Consider the following 17,379-nt stretch of genomic DNA (forward strand, 5'->3'; position numbering starts at 1 on the left):
TACATCAATGCCGGTCGTACTGAGGTTTTGTAAACGCGCCCTTTTAGTTGTATTGGCATGCGATTATCACAGAGTACCCCGGTTAGGGTCCTCCATCTCAGCCACCCTGCGTTCACTTTGTGGGTGACGTCTGCGTCTATGTTGGCATCTGCCGTCAGCATAGATCTGAGGTACTTTAACTGATCGACTTTAGGCACTCCTTAGGCACACTTTAGGGGTCCTTCAATGACGATGTCTGTGTCTGGGATTGGCTGATCACTGAAGCTGCATTTCAGGTATTCGGTCTTGGATCGACTGATGCGCAGACTATTGTCCTCAAGCGCTTGTCTCCATTGCTGGAGGTTAGAATTTAGTTTGTTCGCACATTTGTCGATGAGCACGATATCGTCTGCGTAGAGCATTGTCTACGGGAGAAAAGACTGGATGTTTAGTGAGATAATCCATAGAATGGGCTAAGTGCCGATCCCTGATGAACACCTACCTTTACTTCGAACGGTGCGCTGAGTCCGGCTAAGCTTTTAACTTGCGTGCTGATGCGATCGTATTTTATACAATTATTTGCTACTTTTAGTGATTTATGTATTCAGAATACCGCCCTGAAAACAACTCTTTTCATGTGCTGCCGGCTCGAGTATTTATATGACTTATTTTTTTCTTTTCAAAAGCACCAATAGGAGCGCTCCACATATTTTATAACGCGGCCAATTAGAAGCATCTAAATTTAAACCACTTTTTGTACTGATCAAATATTGCAAATCACTCTTTCATCATCCTCCATACTATCAACACCCACTTTCTACATTGAACCGTTTTGGCAAGAACCCTTCTAAACCAGTACCTTTTGGAAGATTATACTTCACTTTATTATCAATCGAAGTTTTATTTGAGTCGTCGACATCCTGACCTGCACGGCGGCTACAGTATGTTTTGAAAATTACATATTGTTGTTTAATTTTTTTTTAAATGGCAGTTAGGATAGTTATTATTTTGTCGATTAAATTTTTATTGATAAGTGGTTATTGCGAATTCATATATTTACCACTAAACGCAAGTAGCAAATGTATTAACTCTCAATAAACACTAATTACTTAATGTGAAGGCCAGCCACACTTGGCCTTAAGAGCCCGTCAACGTGCTCACTAGCGCCACTGGAATATAATTGTAATTATTATAATTTTACGATACATATTTAAAAAAGGGGGCCGCTACGTACTGTATTTTGTATTTAAGTACCTTCTGAGAACATCAAACTAGTTTCTATGTTGCTGGATTCGTCGATCTATAAACTCAAAACGAAAACGGCCGTTTTAACTTTGGACGCCTATATTGACGAATCCAGAAACGTAAAAACTATTCTGATGTATTCAAAAGGTACTTAAATACTACATACAATACGTAGCGGCCCCCTTTTTTTATTAAATATCTATCGTTAAATTTAAATAATCACAATTATTTAGCAGTGGTGCTAGTTAGCACGTTGATGGGCTCTTATGGCTCCTCTACACGATGGACCATCATAGTGGCCCACTAAGCTGGGCCAGCGTGTAGAGAGGGTAGTGGTGTCGGATGGCTTATGGCGCGCGGGATGGCGATGGGATGACCGCGGTGTCGGTTTTTCGTCCGCACATCAAAGGCAGTGGACCAGCGATGGCTGTCCGAGTGTCCGCATCTACACGTGGCCCATCCCTCAGTGCGTGCTCGAACACGGTCGAGTGAGGACGTTCGTGCTGTGTATTATTTTGATTAAAAATGACGAGTATGTGGCCGCATCACGAAAGAATAAAGTTTTTAGAGTTATATCGGGGAAAAAGCGTAACATGGAACCCCGAACATAAAGACCAAAACTATAGAAATAAGGTAGCAGGATATTAAAAAAAATAGTTTTTATAACAAATAGTGCACGAATTAATAAGAGGATTAGGAAAATTACTTATACATTACGCAGACATCTGTATATACAGTACATTCACAATTTAAATAAATAAATATCTTATACCTTTAAACGAGCAATTCTTGTATATATATATATTTCTGTGATCTCGGAAACGGCTCTAACGATTTCGCTGAAATTTGGTATAGGGGGGTTTTTGGGGGTATACAATCTATCTAGATTAGTCTTATGTTTGGGAAAACGCGTGTTTTCGAGTTTTCATGGGGTTTTTTCGACGCAGAATATGGTCGTTAATTTCGTGTTGCCGGCTACTGTCCGTCTGGTCCAGCGGGTTAAGACGCGGACTGCTAAACGAGTGTTACGGGTTCGAATCTCGCCCGGTGACTAACTTTTTTTTATATGTTCAAGTTTATATATAATTTTTAAATTTTTATTGTTTTAGACAAGTTTAATTTAGTAAAAAAATGACCTATGTAATAAGAGAAATTGACAATAGATGGCGTTACTCTGTGATAAGTGCTGTAAGGTTAAAATCGATTGTAAATAATAACAATTGTCAGTTCACATTTTACTTTTTAAGTTTATGTAGATTATCACCTATACACCACCATATTACAATAAATAGTTATAACCGAGCAAAGCTCGGTCGCCCAGGTACTACCAATAATAAAAGAAATTAATATTAGATACCTACATATCTAAATATACATACATAAATTATACCTACATATCTAAATATACATAAATAATATATACCTACACAGCGGCACATTAAGGAAGAGACAAGTAATGATTTTTAGTAGGGTTTCAAAGCTTTGAAGAGTTTATTGCACAAATTTAAATTGACTAAAGTGACAACCTGTGTGGCCTAGTGGGTAGTGACCCTGCCTATGAAGCCGATGGTCCCGGGTTCAAATCCTGGTAAGGACATTTATTCGTGTGATGAGCATGGATATTCGTTCCGGAGACATGGATGTCTTCTATGTATTTAAGTATTTATACATATGTATATAATATGTATATCGTTGTCTAAGTACCCACAACACAAGCCTTATTGAGCTTTCTGTGGGACTTAGTCAATTTGTGTAATACTGTCCCATAATAAGTAGTTTATTTATTTATTTATTGCGATGGATAGATAACATTCACCATAATCTTCTACGTCATTTTTTTTTTAATTACTTTATTATTGTGCATATTAAGAAAAGGTTGGTACGTGGCATATAAATAAATTGCTGCAGCGGCTAATGCTCCCACGTCCATCTTGGAAAACGAATAGATCGCAACTGAATGTCGCCATCGTGTAGTGGCGTGTCAGCCATCGCATGGCCATCTCGCTGGGCCAGCGCTGGGCCATCGTGAAGAGGAGCCATTAAGGCGAGCGCCAAAAAGTCCATCTAGACCATTTGTATAGCCAAGTTTAAGGTCTCAACTTTTGAAGGGAACTTTGATTCCAGAAAAAGATCGGCAATATGGCCGGGTGCAAATGCAGAGGGCTTAGCGGGAAAACAAAAACGATCGCAGCCTCAAGAATGACGCATTCTTCACATTAGCGAATGCTAATGCGAATCCGAGTGTCCAGGATGCGAATTACCGAATGCGAATGTGAATTCGTATGTTAGGCAATATTTAGTTGTTATTATCATTCCTAATTAGAAAAACAAACTGTTAGTACATAAAACATATGTATCCTTAGAACATGTCATAATCATAATGCATTACCTACTTGAAAACAGTTTGCGCGCACTGGCCATACGCGAGTCGACGAGACAGGACACGACCTGTGCACATTCGCATTCGCAAAACATTCGCTTCATTTGCTGCGAATGAGGATGTCGCCGCGAATGTTTAATATGATGCGAATATTCGTTATACCTACGAATGCAAATGCGATTATTCGTGACATCCGTAGTATACACAACAGGTACAGTAAGCAGGCGCCTTTAATCCTCCAAATACCGCGGCATATCAAGCCGATACGGTAGGTAATCTGTAATAGATTTACTTATCCGTGTAAAGGGCGTTTGCTGATCGAATGTAATAATAACACAAAATACCTACACGCTCGGCTTCAGCCCCTGTTGATAGTACTTGCATTTCATAGTCATTCATTGATACCACAACACAGCAGTTTGTTCTAGAGTATTAAATTTATTCGATTTTAACTAAGTAGGTAAATAATATATATACGAGTAGAGAGTTAGACTCAATATCCATATAAAATTAAATACCAATGCCGCGTGAATATGTTTTAACTGATTCAACTCTTGAAGTCAATGTGATGGGTCGCGACAAAATTCTTAAAGTACCTTTCGAGGAAGCACTTGATAGCACTGGTAAGTAGGCTTGGACGAGGTCCAAAATTAACACAACACACTGTAAGTACTTACATAATTATATGTTTAGCGATAAGTCCGCCTGTTGTTACCTACCAATGTGTATATTTTATCAATTTCTGTATCTGTTTTTTATGTAGTGTGAAATAAATAATTAGATAGATAGATAGATAGATACATTCTTTATTCATACCCACAACATACATGGCATTAGCATCAAAACAAACAAAAAAGAAAAGTGTAAAATAAAAACATGCAAACTTAATTTAATAAAAACATATATATATATATATTTTATTATTATTACTTGTATGTCTCTTACAAATTCTCGGGACCATGTGGTCCCGGGCATTTTGAAGGCGTGCGTGGGGCCGAAGCCAACACGTAGAGACCCCTTGTAATAAGACAATTTACTCTAAAAGTAATTTGACGCCAACCAACGATTATCCCTGTTCACACTATAGCAGTGCACCCAAGGACAAGCCCCGGTTAGTGTAGGACTATTGTAAAAAAAAGCGGCCAAGTGCGAGTCGGACTCGCCCATGAAGGGTTCCGTACCATATAAGACGTATTAAAAAAATTATTAAAAAAAAGTATTACTTACTAGATCTCGTTCAACATTTTACCACTTTGGACACACATTTTACCACTTTGGTAGTGTCTCTCGCGCAAACTATTCAGTTTAGAAAAAAATGATATTAGAAACCTAAATATCATTTTTGAAGACCTATCCATAGATACCCCACACGTATAGGTTTGATGAAAAAAAAAATATTTTTTTTATTTTATGACTTATTAAAAAAACTACTTACTAGATCTCGTTCAAACCAATTTTCGGTGGAAGTTTGCATCGTAATGTAAATCATTTTTTTTTTTTTCATTTTTCATTCTATTATTTTAGAAGTTACAGGGGGGGGACACACATTTTTAGGGTTCCGTAGTGTTTATTTATCCATCCGTGTTGTTCACATTCAACGAAAACGCAAATGCAATTTTTCAACACAATTTTATTTGCCAAAAAAAAGGACATTGATAAAAAAAACACAATCTTGTTATATATAACAGGCTGACGCAACTAGGAACAAAATAAGTTTTGTATGGAACTTGTTTCGCAAATCTTTGCCAACGAAGAAAAATAAAACGTCAGTGCTATTTATTCTGTCAAGTTTACAAAGGCTTCAATGTTTTGTTCAGGTATTTCGTGCAATTTCTTTATTATTTAGTGAAAATATCGATAATAGTGAACCGTGATCAGAATAAAGAACGAGTTTGTTACAATGCCACCGAGAAAACGGTTTACTAAGTGTGAAATATGTGGCAAGCGAGCCACTCGAGAAAATCACGAAAAAAGGAATTTTATGGCGAAATTTCCCTTGGATAAAGACCGGTACGTATTGCTTTAGATACTTTTGACCTTATTTTGGTGCAGCAGGCTTTAAACACATCGAAAATTTGATATTTTATATTATTTTATAGTTGTGAACTAGGGATGTACTAAAACTATCGATAATTGTATGTTTATTTGTATATCAGTGTAAGTAATTAAATAAAATATGTGAAATTTCCTGAGAACTTGCATGCAATAAAATAAAATAAATAAAAATAAAAATAAAATAAAAATAAAATAAAAATAAAATATAAATAAAATATAAATAAAATAAAATAAAATAAAATAAAATAAAAATAAAAATAAAAATCATTTATTTCGGACGACACAATCCATATTTTGTTGGTTACAAATTACAATATGACACAAAATTAATTCGTCGAAGATTTTCAGTGGAAAATTATCTATCATCTATGCATTAATGGTCATTATTTAACATATTTGATTTGATTTATAGATGCATATTAGCGCTAAATAATCAGTTGATCATCTCATTAGCAAACACTTGGAATATAAACTATACATAACCAAGGCTGTATGTTTTCAGATGCAGGCAGTGGGTTAAATTTGTTGGGAATGAAGACCTGATACATCTTCCCATAGAAAAGTTACATTTATTGAAACATGTATCTGCAGATCATTTTGAAAGTAGTGCTTTTAATAAATAAAAAAATAAGAAAAAAAATAGTAAAGGATTTTATAATTACAATCTGAGTGTAACGAGGTATTCTAAAATAGAATCCTAGCGTAGTGAGGGATACAAGTGTTAACGCCTATGGGTGGTATTCCACCTATGCAATTTCTTTGTCCAATGTGTATTGCGTCTCACATTTTGATTAATGACAGAGTGAGACGCAATAACATTGGACCAAGAAATTGGATAGGTGGAATACCACCCTAAGGTGGAAATATTTTTGCTACCACGTGATAAATTTACATACTGCTTTTCACATCACCTATGAGGAAATTATTATGGTACAAATAGATAAATAAATTTAATTAATGGTAATTAAATTAAATAATTTAACCTAAGAAGTATGAAAAAAGAGGAAAAAAGTGATCCCTCTTAGTAGGGAAAAAAAAGTGCTACTTTGATCCTTCCTAGTGGTGAAGAACAACAAGGTGTTCTAAAAAAAAATCGAGTCCACATTAAGCTCGACCACGTATTAGTCCACTCATAGAACTATCCACTATATAACATACAACTTAAATGTGGACTCGATCCTAACTTGATTTCGAGTACAAAATTTGTAGACAAGAGTCTATATTTCAACCCTCCCCATTTTATCGATATCGATAAGAAACGCAAGCGTATAGCGTACTATACTATTTAAATTGCTTATGTTGGTACTATGGTTCTTTGACAGTTCTTTGTCGTACATTTTGGTAATGATTTGCGAAACAAAGGGATTCCACTCGCTAGTATGGAAGTCCCGTCTCTTAAATCGTAGTGATTTTATGCTCTTTGATATATAATTACTAACAGAATGTCGTTCGCTAGTTTGTAGTCAGTACAACGACATCTAGCAGGGAATTAGGACATCAAGAAAAATATAATAATGTTTGTATATTTTATAATAACATGTCGTTAGCCAGTTTGCCGTGGGGACAGCGACCTCTAGCGAACAATTAGGGCAAGTATATACGTTGTACACACCAGTTTGTGGCCAGTACAGTGACATCTAGCACAGAATCTTATTACTAAACTAACATTAATCTAAACACTTTAACACGTAGCCAAATGGCAAAAAACGGAACCCTTATAGATTCGTCATGTCCGTCTGTCTGTCCGATTCTGTCACAGACACTTTTTTCCGAAACTATAAGAGCTGTACTATTCAAATCTAGTTAGTGGATGTATTCTATGAACCGCATTAAGATTTTCACACAAAAATAGAAAAAAAACAATAAATTTTGGGGGTTCCCCATACTTAGAACTGAAACTCAAAAAATCTTTTTTCATCAAACCCATACGTGTGGGGTATCTATGGATAGGTCTTCAAAAATGATATTGAGGTTTCTAATACAATTTTTTTCTAAAATGAATAGTTTGCGCGAGAGACACTTCCAAAGTGGTAAAATGTGTGTCCCCCCCCCCCCCCCGTAACTTCTAAAATAACAGAATGAAAAATCTAAAAAAAATATATGATATACATTGCCATGTAAACTTCCACCGAAAATTGGTTTGAACGAGATCTAGTAAGTAGTTTTTTTTTAAAACGTCATGAAATTTATTTATTTTTTTTTTCAAACCCATACGTGTGGGATGTCTATGGATAGGTTTTCAAAAATGATATTGAGGTTTCTAATATCATTTTTTTCTAAACTGAATAGTTTGCGCGAGAGAACCTTCCAAAGTGAAAAAAAGTGTGTCCCCCCCCCCCTGTAACTTCTAAAATAACAGAATGAAAAATCTAAAAAAAATATATGATATACATTACGATGCAAACTTCCACCGAAAATTGGTTTGAACGAGATCTAGTCAGTAGTTTTTTTTTTAATAAGTCATAAAATTAAAAAAAAAAAAAAAATCTTCAAACCCATACGTGTGGGGTATCTATGGATAGGTCTTCAAAATGATATTTACGTTCCTAATATATTTTTTTTCTAAAGTGAATAGTTTGCGCGAGAGACACTTCCAAAGTGAAAAAAGCGGCCAAGTGCGAGTCGGACTCGCCCATGAAGGTTTCCGTCCCATTTATGACGTATAAAAAAAACTACTTACTAGATCTCGTTCAAACCAATTTTCGGTGGAAGTTTGCATGGCAATGTACATCATATATATTTTTTAGATTTTTCATTCTGTTATTTTAGAAGTTACAGGGGGGGGGGGGGACACTTTTTTTCACTTTGGAAGGTTCTCTCACGCAAACTATTTAAAAGTTAAAAAAAAAATTATATTAGAAACCTCAATATCATTTTTGAAGACCTATCCATAGATATCCCACACGCATGAGGGTTTGATAAACGTTTTGAGTTTCATTTCTAAGTATGGGAAACCCCCAAAATGTATTGTTTTTTTTTTCTATTTTTGTATAAAAATCTTAATGCGGTTCATAGAATACATCTACTTACCAAGTTTGAACAGCTCCTATGGTCCACGGTTTGCGGCATGAATGAAGAGAAACAAAGTTGTAGAGAATCACCTTTATTCCCCCAAAACTGATATTTTGGAAATTACACCTGAAAAACGCGACAAATTCAAAATATTATCATTATCTCCTATGTTCCACGGTTTGCGGCATGAATGAAGAGAAACAAAGTTGTAGAGAATCAATATCTGAATAATTTTGGTTCCCACCATTTTCCCCCCAAAATCAATATTTTGGAAATTAACTTAATTAATTTACCCATTTCATGCCGTAAAACGTGGAACTTAGGAGATAATGATAATATTTTGAATATGTCGCGTTTTTCAGGTTTAATTTCCAAAATATCGATTCTAGAAGAAAATTTGTGAGGACCAAACTTGTAGAGAATCAAATTTCCTAAATTTTAGTGTAAAATCAAAAATGGCCGAGTTATTCAAGAAAAACCGTTTTTTAAAAAAAAAAAAAAACATTTTTTGAATATACACAGGAGCCTGATTCGGTCTACTTTTTGAATTTACATTCCACAGTGACTCCCCCGAGTTTCCTACCAAAAAAAAATCCAAGAACTGATTATTCACGAGTAGGGTCGGTTTTTTGGATATAATGGCTGTACTATCAAACAAACAAACAAACAAACATTTATTCAGCAAATAGGCCACAGGGGCACTTTTACATGTCCATTTTTACAAACAATAAATTAAAAAAAAAAAACAATTACAAATATCGAATCTATGAAATAATAAATACTTTATTAGAGATGTATACTGTCTCTAAATGTCAAATTACACAAAAAAAACTATGATAAAAAAATAAAACCATAAAATACTAAAATTCTTTAGAGATGTATAAGTCTCTAAGTGTCAGAGATAAAATATAAAAATATATATTAAATTATCCTTAGAGATGTAGAGGGTCGCCAAGGCTTGAATTTTTATATAAATAATTAAAAGACAAATAAATTAAAACAGACAAGAACCGAATGAAGTGTCTCACGTTAATGTCACTCAAAAGTAAAGTTACATACTTTAACATAACCTGTGCCCCGTGTAAGCTTAAACAGACCGGTCTCCACAAACAGCACCCGTTCACGAGTATGACGTGTATCTCAGCCATCGCCTCCCTCAACCTTCATTCGGGAAAGTGGCGACCCGATCAACGACGCCACCGTAAGTAAAGACTTTTAAGCGAGCATGACATGTTCAAGCTGCCGGGTTGTATTAATATAAATATAATAAAAAAAAATGTGAGATACAACATTTGTGCTTGTAAGTTACATTAAAGACGGCATAGCGCCACATAAACGCGACTACATATTATTCATAAGGAGTGCCTACCTATAAAACTAAATTATAAATTTAAATTGACTTAGAGATGTACAGGTCTCTAAGTGTCCAAATCATTAAAATAGGTATTAAAATAAAATGAAATTTAAAATAAAATAAAATTTAAAATAAAATAAAATTTAAATTAAAATAAAATCTATGGATGCTGTAGTCGGCCAGCGAAATGGATTTTCAAATGCCCACTCCGTAGTTTTTCAACCTATCTTATTTACCATCGGTGGGCCAGCTGTGGGTTTAGGTGTGGTGTAGGTCGTAGGGCACTTGTTTGCTTTGGAACCAACGTAAGCAGTTGAATTGTGTTAAATAACAATGTACAGGTGTTGGCGCGTACAACTACCGGTGCGTGGCGCTGAGCAGCGCGGCGGCGCTGGCGTACGCGTGCGTGTGCTACGGCGGCGCCATCCTCGTGCCGGCCGGCGCCTGCGAGCTGCGCGCCGCGCCCAAGCACCAGGCCGCCATGCTCGCCGCGCCCTTCGTCGGTGAGTCCATATAGACACACATACACACACACCCTCACACTAGTGCACTACCTGCTATATTAAATACCGATTTATAGGTAATTTTTGTAACACCGTTCTTTGTCAATATTGCAGTTGAAATACGAATATTTTCTAAGGGACATTGGTCATACGAGTATGGAAAAACTTTATTATACCTAGGACCAATACCAAAATAAATGACAATGTGTTCTTAGGGACCTCCAATGTTGGTCTGTGGTGACAAATAAGAAGTGATTGTGTTACGTAACTTGACAGCGGGCGTGGTGGGGACGGTGGTGTGGGGCTGGCTGGGTGACCAGCGCGGGCGGCGCCGCGCTCTGCTGGGCACACTAGGCGGCGCGGCGCTGACAAACGCGGTCGCCAGCATCTCGCCCACCTGGCAGCTGCTGCTGCTGCTGCAGTGTGCTAGCACTTTTCTGTGAGTACTGTCATAATTGATCAAAATCAACTAATCACGTTTTGATTTTCAACCATCAACATCATTATAAAATGTGGTGCTAAAATATAGAGAGATTTTAGAAATCCTATCCGACTGGTGGACCCCAAACTCTGATTAGACCAGCTGTATTTTACGACATCCTATTTGTTTAATCGAACAAACCGTTCGAGCTGCAAAATATGCCAAAGGAATGCAATACAGACTATAATCGTCGGATGTAAATTTCCAGCGCTTCGGGAGTGTATCCGCTGGTGATGACGCTGCTGAGCGAGAGCGCGCCGCGCGCGAGCCGCGACCGCGCTCTCCTCACCGTCGCCACCGCCATGCTGTGCTCGCAGGGCGTCATGGCAGGTAAGCGTACTACACTACTCCGGCACCATACTCTAACTAATGTCAGGTGTAGAGTAACAGCTACGGCTAACGACGCCTTTAGCTTGTTCTTGTCTGTTTGTGCAGAGATTTATCTGTTGAGATATTGTAATCAGAATACAATTACTACCTTAAACCTGTTCTCTTTTCTTACTGGTTTGATATGTTAAGGTTTAGCGATCCCCATCATACCCCTGACTTTCTCCTACTACGTCCCGGCCCTGGGCATCTACTGGAACTCGTGGCGAACGCTCATGTTGGCGTACTCGCTGCCCGCCATTGTCGCCGGGCTGGGAATATGGCTTTTCGTCCAAGAGAGTCCCAAGTTCGTACTCACCAAAGGTGACGAGGACAGTGCGATGAAAATTCTGGGATTCATTCATAGAGTAAATAAAGCGGACGAGAAATTTCAGGTGAGTTATAGCAGCACGCTAGCGCAGTTGATACGAGGCGGCATGGCAATGTTCCCATAAGAAGTTCACCTTGACCTCCTAGAGTCTAGTCTACAGCTAATTATAAGGCTGGTAGCTCATTATTAAAAGACAAGATGAGAAGCCGTGCTAATAAAAACCAATACTTGTTATTTAGATATTACGTAACAAAAGATTTACAAATTTCAACGACTAAATCTATCAAGTTTACATTTTTGCTCTAAAATCGTTACCGGATTAATATCTACATCTTATAATGTATTCTCCCAGATATCACTTCTCAGATTAACTCATCAATTTTCAATGGGGTTTTTCCTTCAGTGTGGCGAAATGCCCATGTTATCCATTTATCCAAAATTTCTAACCCCATTTTACATAAACTTTCGGCCAACATCTATTCTCCCATTCATGTTAAAAATATTAGAAGCAGTAGTTCACAAACAACTAAGTATCTACCCACATCGACTTGTGTCTATTTTCATATCAACTCTTTACAATCCTGCACCAGCTCGCTGGCTCAAAACAAACTTAATTATTCAACTGCCGTTTGAGTAACCAAAATATATATATTACTAATATAGTATCGCAAGCGAATGACTCTCTCCGGTTGCAGGTGCAGGGACTCTTCCTAGATCCCCAGGAGAAGACGACAGCGAGGGCGGGAGCGGGTGAGGCGGCGGGGCGCGAGCGGCTGAAGGCGCTGTTCCGCGCGCCGCTGCGCAAGTACACCGCCATCTGTACGCTGCTCTTCATCGGCATGCAGTTGTATGTTACCTACAGATTTCAATTGCAAATCTTGGGTCTGGTCATTACATTGTAATAGTCAGTGTTCTTGACGAGATGACGGCTTTAGCGCCATATTAGAATTATTAGACATTCACTGGCGTTGACACCCGTTAACTTACCTACCTTGAAATTACAGATAAGGCAGTAACAGGTCATAGCCATAATAAATTGATATACATTGCCTATTGAGACTGAGAAGTTGTTTTTTTAGTATAGGAGCTTTTCTTATTTGGCTGCCAAAAATATCGAACCAGTTGACGAAGCTGCTCCACTCTGGCGAGGACTCCGACAGGACGCTCTGTGCCATCATCGAGAGCAGCCTGCACGCCGAGACCCGAGCGCTCACCGAGGTGAGGTTTCAAAACCCTGCGACATAATGATGATATCTCAGCCAACAGAAAAGCGTTTTGATATTACCTTGTTATAATTGACAGCCCGCCGCGAGTGGTGCTGGTGTCTCATGCTCCATTAACGTGCCGGCACTGCTGATATTGCTGGCGGCGTGCAGTCTACAGTTAATAGCTAACGGTGTGCTCAGTCTGGTACTCTCTACTTATACTTTATGTCATGTGTACTTATGGTTTTATATCATTATATTTACTTTAAACATATTATACTAATGCCCCGGCCACGAACGCACTCTCCGAGCGTCACGAGCCTGGCCGACCGATGCACGCTCCTGGCCCTCGGGCAAAATGTTGTTGCGTGTACCACATGCACTGCGCTGTGCAGGCGGTGGGGCGCTTCGGGCGGCGCAACTCGGTGACGGGGCTGGTGCTGGTGTGCGGCGCGAGCGGCGCGCTGGCGGCGGCGGGCCCGCCCGCCACCCTCGGCGTCGCGCTCTACGCCGGCCTCGTCGTCGGCATCATCGTCGTCGGGCCCTACACCGCCATCGCCGTCTCGCTCTTCCCCACGCACTTGAGGTAGGCCCCAGATTCCTTATTAAAAAACATAGTTAAAACAAGTCTGCGCTCGTTACCTCGTCCGCTTCGAAGTCAAACAAAACTTTCAACCATTTTAATCTCCAATTATCCCCTGAAGATGAAAGGGATAAAATGTATCCTTTTATCTTACCCCGGTCCATAAACTATCTGTGGGCCAGAATTCATCTTAAACCGGTTTTCACTTGATTAAGTAGTCATTCAAAAACGAAAGTTTAGAATATAAATTGTGACAAACGTTTCAGGAGCCTAGCGGTGGGGCTGACGATAACGGGCGGACGGCTGTGCGGCTTCTTCACCATCCAGCTCGCTAACTACCTGCTCGGGCGCCACTGCCGGCTCGGCCTGCTGCTGTTCTCCGCCGTCTTCGCAAGTGAGTTCTCGTTAAAGCCCCTGAACTGCGCCCAACTGGTTAAGAACCTGCTAATCCTGCTGTTACGGATCCTAAATTTGGTTTAATTGCACAAAGCCTTATTGAGCTTAATTATGCCATTGTCTTCACATTGGTCTTAGATACGTTATAACCAGGGCCCGTACATTTCATGCCGTTGACGGAAAATCACGTCACGCTATATAGGGTATGATTACTTAATATTCCAATTAGTATTTTCGTAATAATTAATCATTTGTCAACCTCTTTAGGTAACTAATATAGATACTCAGTACAGAAACGTCTAACTGACTTTCATCTTATTGTCACTCAACTAAATAAGAGATTATTGAATAATACATATTTTTGAGTTTCATTTCAACAGTGTATTTTACATAACAAGTATTTATTTTTCTACGCGTCAATTGGTAAGTTACCTAAATTTGTAGTGTTGTAAGAAAACTTCCTGTCTGTTAAACTACGTCATTTTTGCGTCACTGGCATGAAATGTACGAGCCTTGGTTATAAGGAATATATACCCTCATCTGTTATTTATTTGTGATAGTGAAAAAAACAAAGCGGCCAAGTGCGAGTCGGACTCGCCCATGAAGGGTTCCGTACCAACTACTTACTAGATCTCGTTCAAACCAATTTTCGGTGGAAGTTTGCATGGTAATGTATATCATATTTTTTTTAGTTTTATCATTCTTAACAGAATAACTTTTAGAAGTTACAGGGGGGGGGGGACACATTTTACCACTTTGGAAGTGTCTCTCGCGCAAACTATTCAGTTTAGAAAAAAAATGATACCTATTAGAAACCTCAATATCATTTTTGAAGCGCCACCGCCACCCCACACGTAAAATGAATGAATATTTTTATTTCATGTAACACATGGACACATGTTTTTATTAGTAGAACTTACAAACTAAAGGGTTAGGAGGTACAGCAAACACTAATTTAAAATAAAACAACACTGATGGGGGAATGCAATCCCTCACAGTGCGACAAGTAGGGACAGTCAACCCTATCCGCTATCATTCGTAGGATGCTGTTGGGAATGCCACGCACCTGGCGCACCAGGGATGCTGCGCGTGAACGCATGGTAGTATAAAAACAGTCCACGCGCGCCGTCACGAACATCCCTGATGCGCTACAGAAACGGGACAGCCCCATCAGCACCCGGAACGCATTGTTGTACTGGACCCCAAGGGCCCCGTATGCCCGTAAAAGATTGATGAAAAAAAAATTTGTGAGTTTCAGTTTTAAGTATGGGGAACCCCCAAAATTTATTGTTTTTTTTTTTCTATTTTTGTGTAAAAATCTTAATGCGGTTCATAGAATACATCTACTTACCAAGTTTATAGTTTCGGAAAAAAAGTGGCTGTGACATAAACGGACAGACAGACGGACATGACGAATCTATAAGGGTTCCGTTTTTTGCCATTTGGCGATGGAACCCTAAAAATGATAGTTAATATTGACATTACCTGGGCGACCGAGCTTTGCTCGGTTATGACTATTTATTGTAATATGGTGGTGGTGGTGATAATGGCTATCCATACTTTTTTTTTATTTAAGTCCTTTTTCAGAATGAAAGGTCAAATATTAAAATTAAATAAAAAAAATTGGGCCACCAAAGTCACACAATACGCTCAGGTCAGAGAAGTGCCTAGTTTCTAAAACTATCACAGCTAAACATAGATGTCGCTTTTCTACATTGTCTCAGGTCTGGGTGCTTGTGCTACCTTCGTTGTTTCTGATTTCCATAACAAAAGTGCTTTAGCTACTTACTGGTGATGTTATCCACATTAATTTGTTTGTTTTTTCGATATTCGTAATCTCAACCTTACAGCACTTGTCACAGAGTAACGCCATCTATTGGTAATTTCTCTTATTACATAGCTCGTGAGCTATGGTTCAATTTAGGTCAATACGCATTGCGCGAGGCATAGTAGTTAGTTTTTATGTCATTATCCGAGAGATGGTGTCACAAAAACTACGCTAGAAAGTGTATTTAAAATTTGTATCGGTAAATTTTACATTTTGCACTATTGCTTCATAAGTCTCAATAAAATAAAAACTCGAAAGCATAAATCTTATTCACGTAATCAGTATAGGTAACTGGTAGACATATTTATGAGAAATATATATTGTTATCTCAAACATTAACTACATTTTTTTTTTACTAAATTAAACTTGTCTAAAACAATAAAAATTTTAAAATTATATATAAACTTGTATATATTAAAAAAAAAAAAAAAAGTTAGTCACCGGGCGAAATTCGAACCCGTAACACTCGTTTCAAGCCGTCCGTGTCTTAACCCGCTGGACCAGACGGACAGTGACCGGCAGCACGATATTAGCGACCATATTCTGCGTTGAAAGGAAAACGCATGAAAACTAGAAAACATGCGTTTTAACAAACATAAGACTAATCTAGATCGATTGTATACTCCCAAAAACCCCCATATACCAAATTTCAGCGAAATCGTTAGAGCCGTTTCCGAGATGACAGAAATATATGTATATACAAGAATTGCTCGTTTAAAGGTATAAGATTGACACACTGGAAATAAGTTTCCTATTTAGTAAAATTGCGTAGTACATAAGAGAGGGAAATTTGAGAATACTGAAGATATGTATCGATTCTGATGCCGATTCGACTTGCAGGTTCTGCACTGCTGCTGCGTCTGCTGCCGAGCGATCGGCGCCCGCGAGCGTCGCTCGAGCGAGCGGGTCCTGGTGGCGTCGCCTTGATACCGTTCAACCAACCGACAACAGACTAATGTTCTACATCAAGATTTCAAGCGGTTTCTGTAATTCTTTGTCAGTACTGTAAGCCTTAATCACACATCGTCATTTGAAAATTAAACGAATGTTTATGATAATACAAATATAATTTTAAAGCAATTGTTACTCTCTGTCTAATAAACACGTAAACGGATGTAATGGGTACTTAATTATTGGGTCCATGAAAGTTTTTCCTAATAATGTAACCAGTAACAGTACGAAGAACGAAACAGAAGATTTGTAAAGAAATGCGATTTAAGGTGGTTCGACTAGGTTACCCAAAGCTTAAACCTCACTAGATGGCGCCACAATTGCAAATTTTGAGTTTTAATTTTTTTGTGGAGTAGTCTTGGTATTTCTATACTGTAAATTATATTTAGCGCACTCTTTAAATAAATATTGAACTATTACAACAAACATTGAACACTTCATTGTACAAAAACTACCCCTTAATGTCGACAGAATGTTTCTTGACTCTATTTCTAAGTATCACTCACACATTGAAACAGTCTTACTGGGATCCGTGTAGTAGACAATTTGGCACAGCGTGAGTAAGCTTCAATGGCGTTACGGTATGTACGTGGAAATACATGCAATAGGATGTGGGTTCGAGACTCATTAGAATTTTTTTTGTTATCAGTATTATCAAGTACCTATTATTATTAAATTATTTTATGAGAAATATGAGCGTTTTCCATGAA

At 38.1% G+C, this 17,379-nt stretch overlaps 1 protein-coding gene across 1 annotated transcript; it reads left to right on the forward strand.

Annotated features, from left to right (window-relative positions):
- The first annotated feature begins 3,260 nt into the window (after window positions 1-3,260).
- LOC133515690 (uncharacterized) lies at window positions 3,261-17,095 on the forward strand. Its single transcript, XM_061848233.1, has 11 exons — window positions 3,261-4,227; window positions 10,367-10,528; window positions 10,805-10,967; window positions 11,218-11,339; window positions 11,529-11,770; window positions 12,402-12,553; window positions 12,786-12,924; window positions 13,009-13,116; window positions 13,307-13,497; window positions 13,761-13,888; window positions 16,559-17,095. Exons 1-11 carry the CDS (start codon window positions 4,125-4,127, stop codon window positions 16,672-16,674), a joined length of 1,626 nt encoding a protein of 541 aa, XP_061704217.1. The 5' UTR covers window positions 3,261-4,124; the 3' UTR covers window positions 16,675-17,095.
- Window positions 17,096-17,379: the final 284 nt, after the last annotated feature.

The sequence above is a fragment of the Cydia pomonella genome, chromosome 3 (assembly GCF_033807575.1).
Source record: "Cydia pomonella isolate Wapato2018A chromosome 3, ilCydPomo1, whole genome shotgun sequence".
Classification (NCBI taxonomy): Eukaryota; Metazoa; Arthropoda; class Insecta; order Lepidoptera; family Tortricidae; genus Cydia; species Cydia pomonella.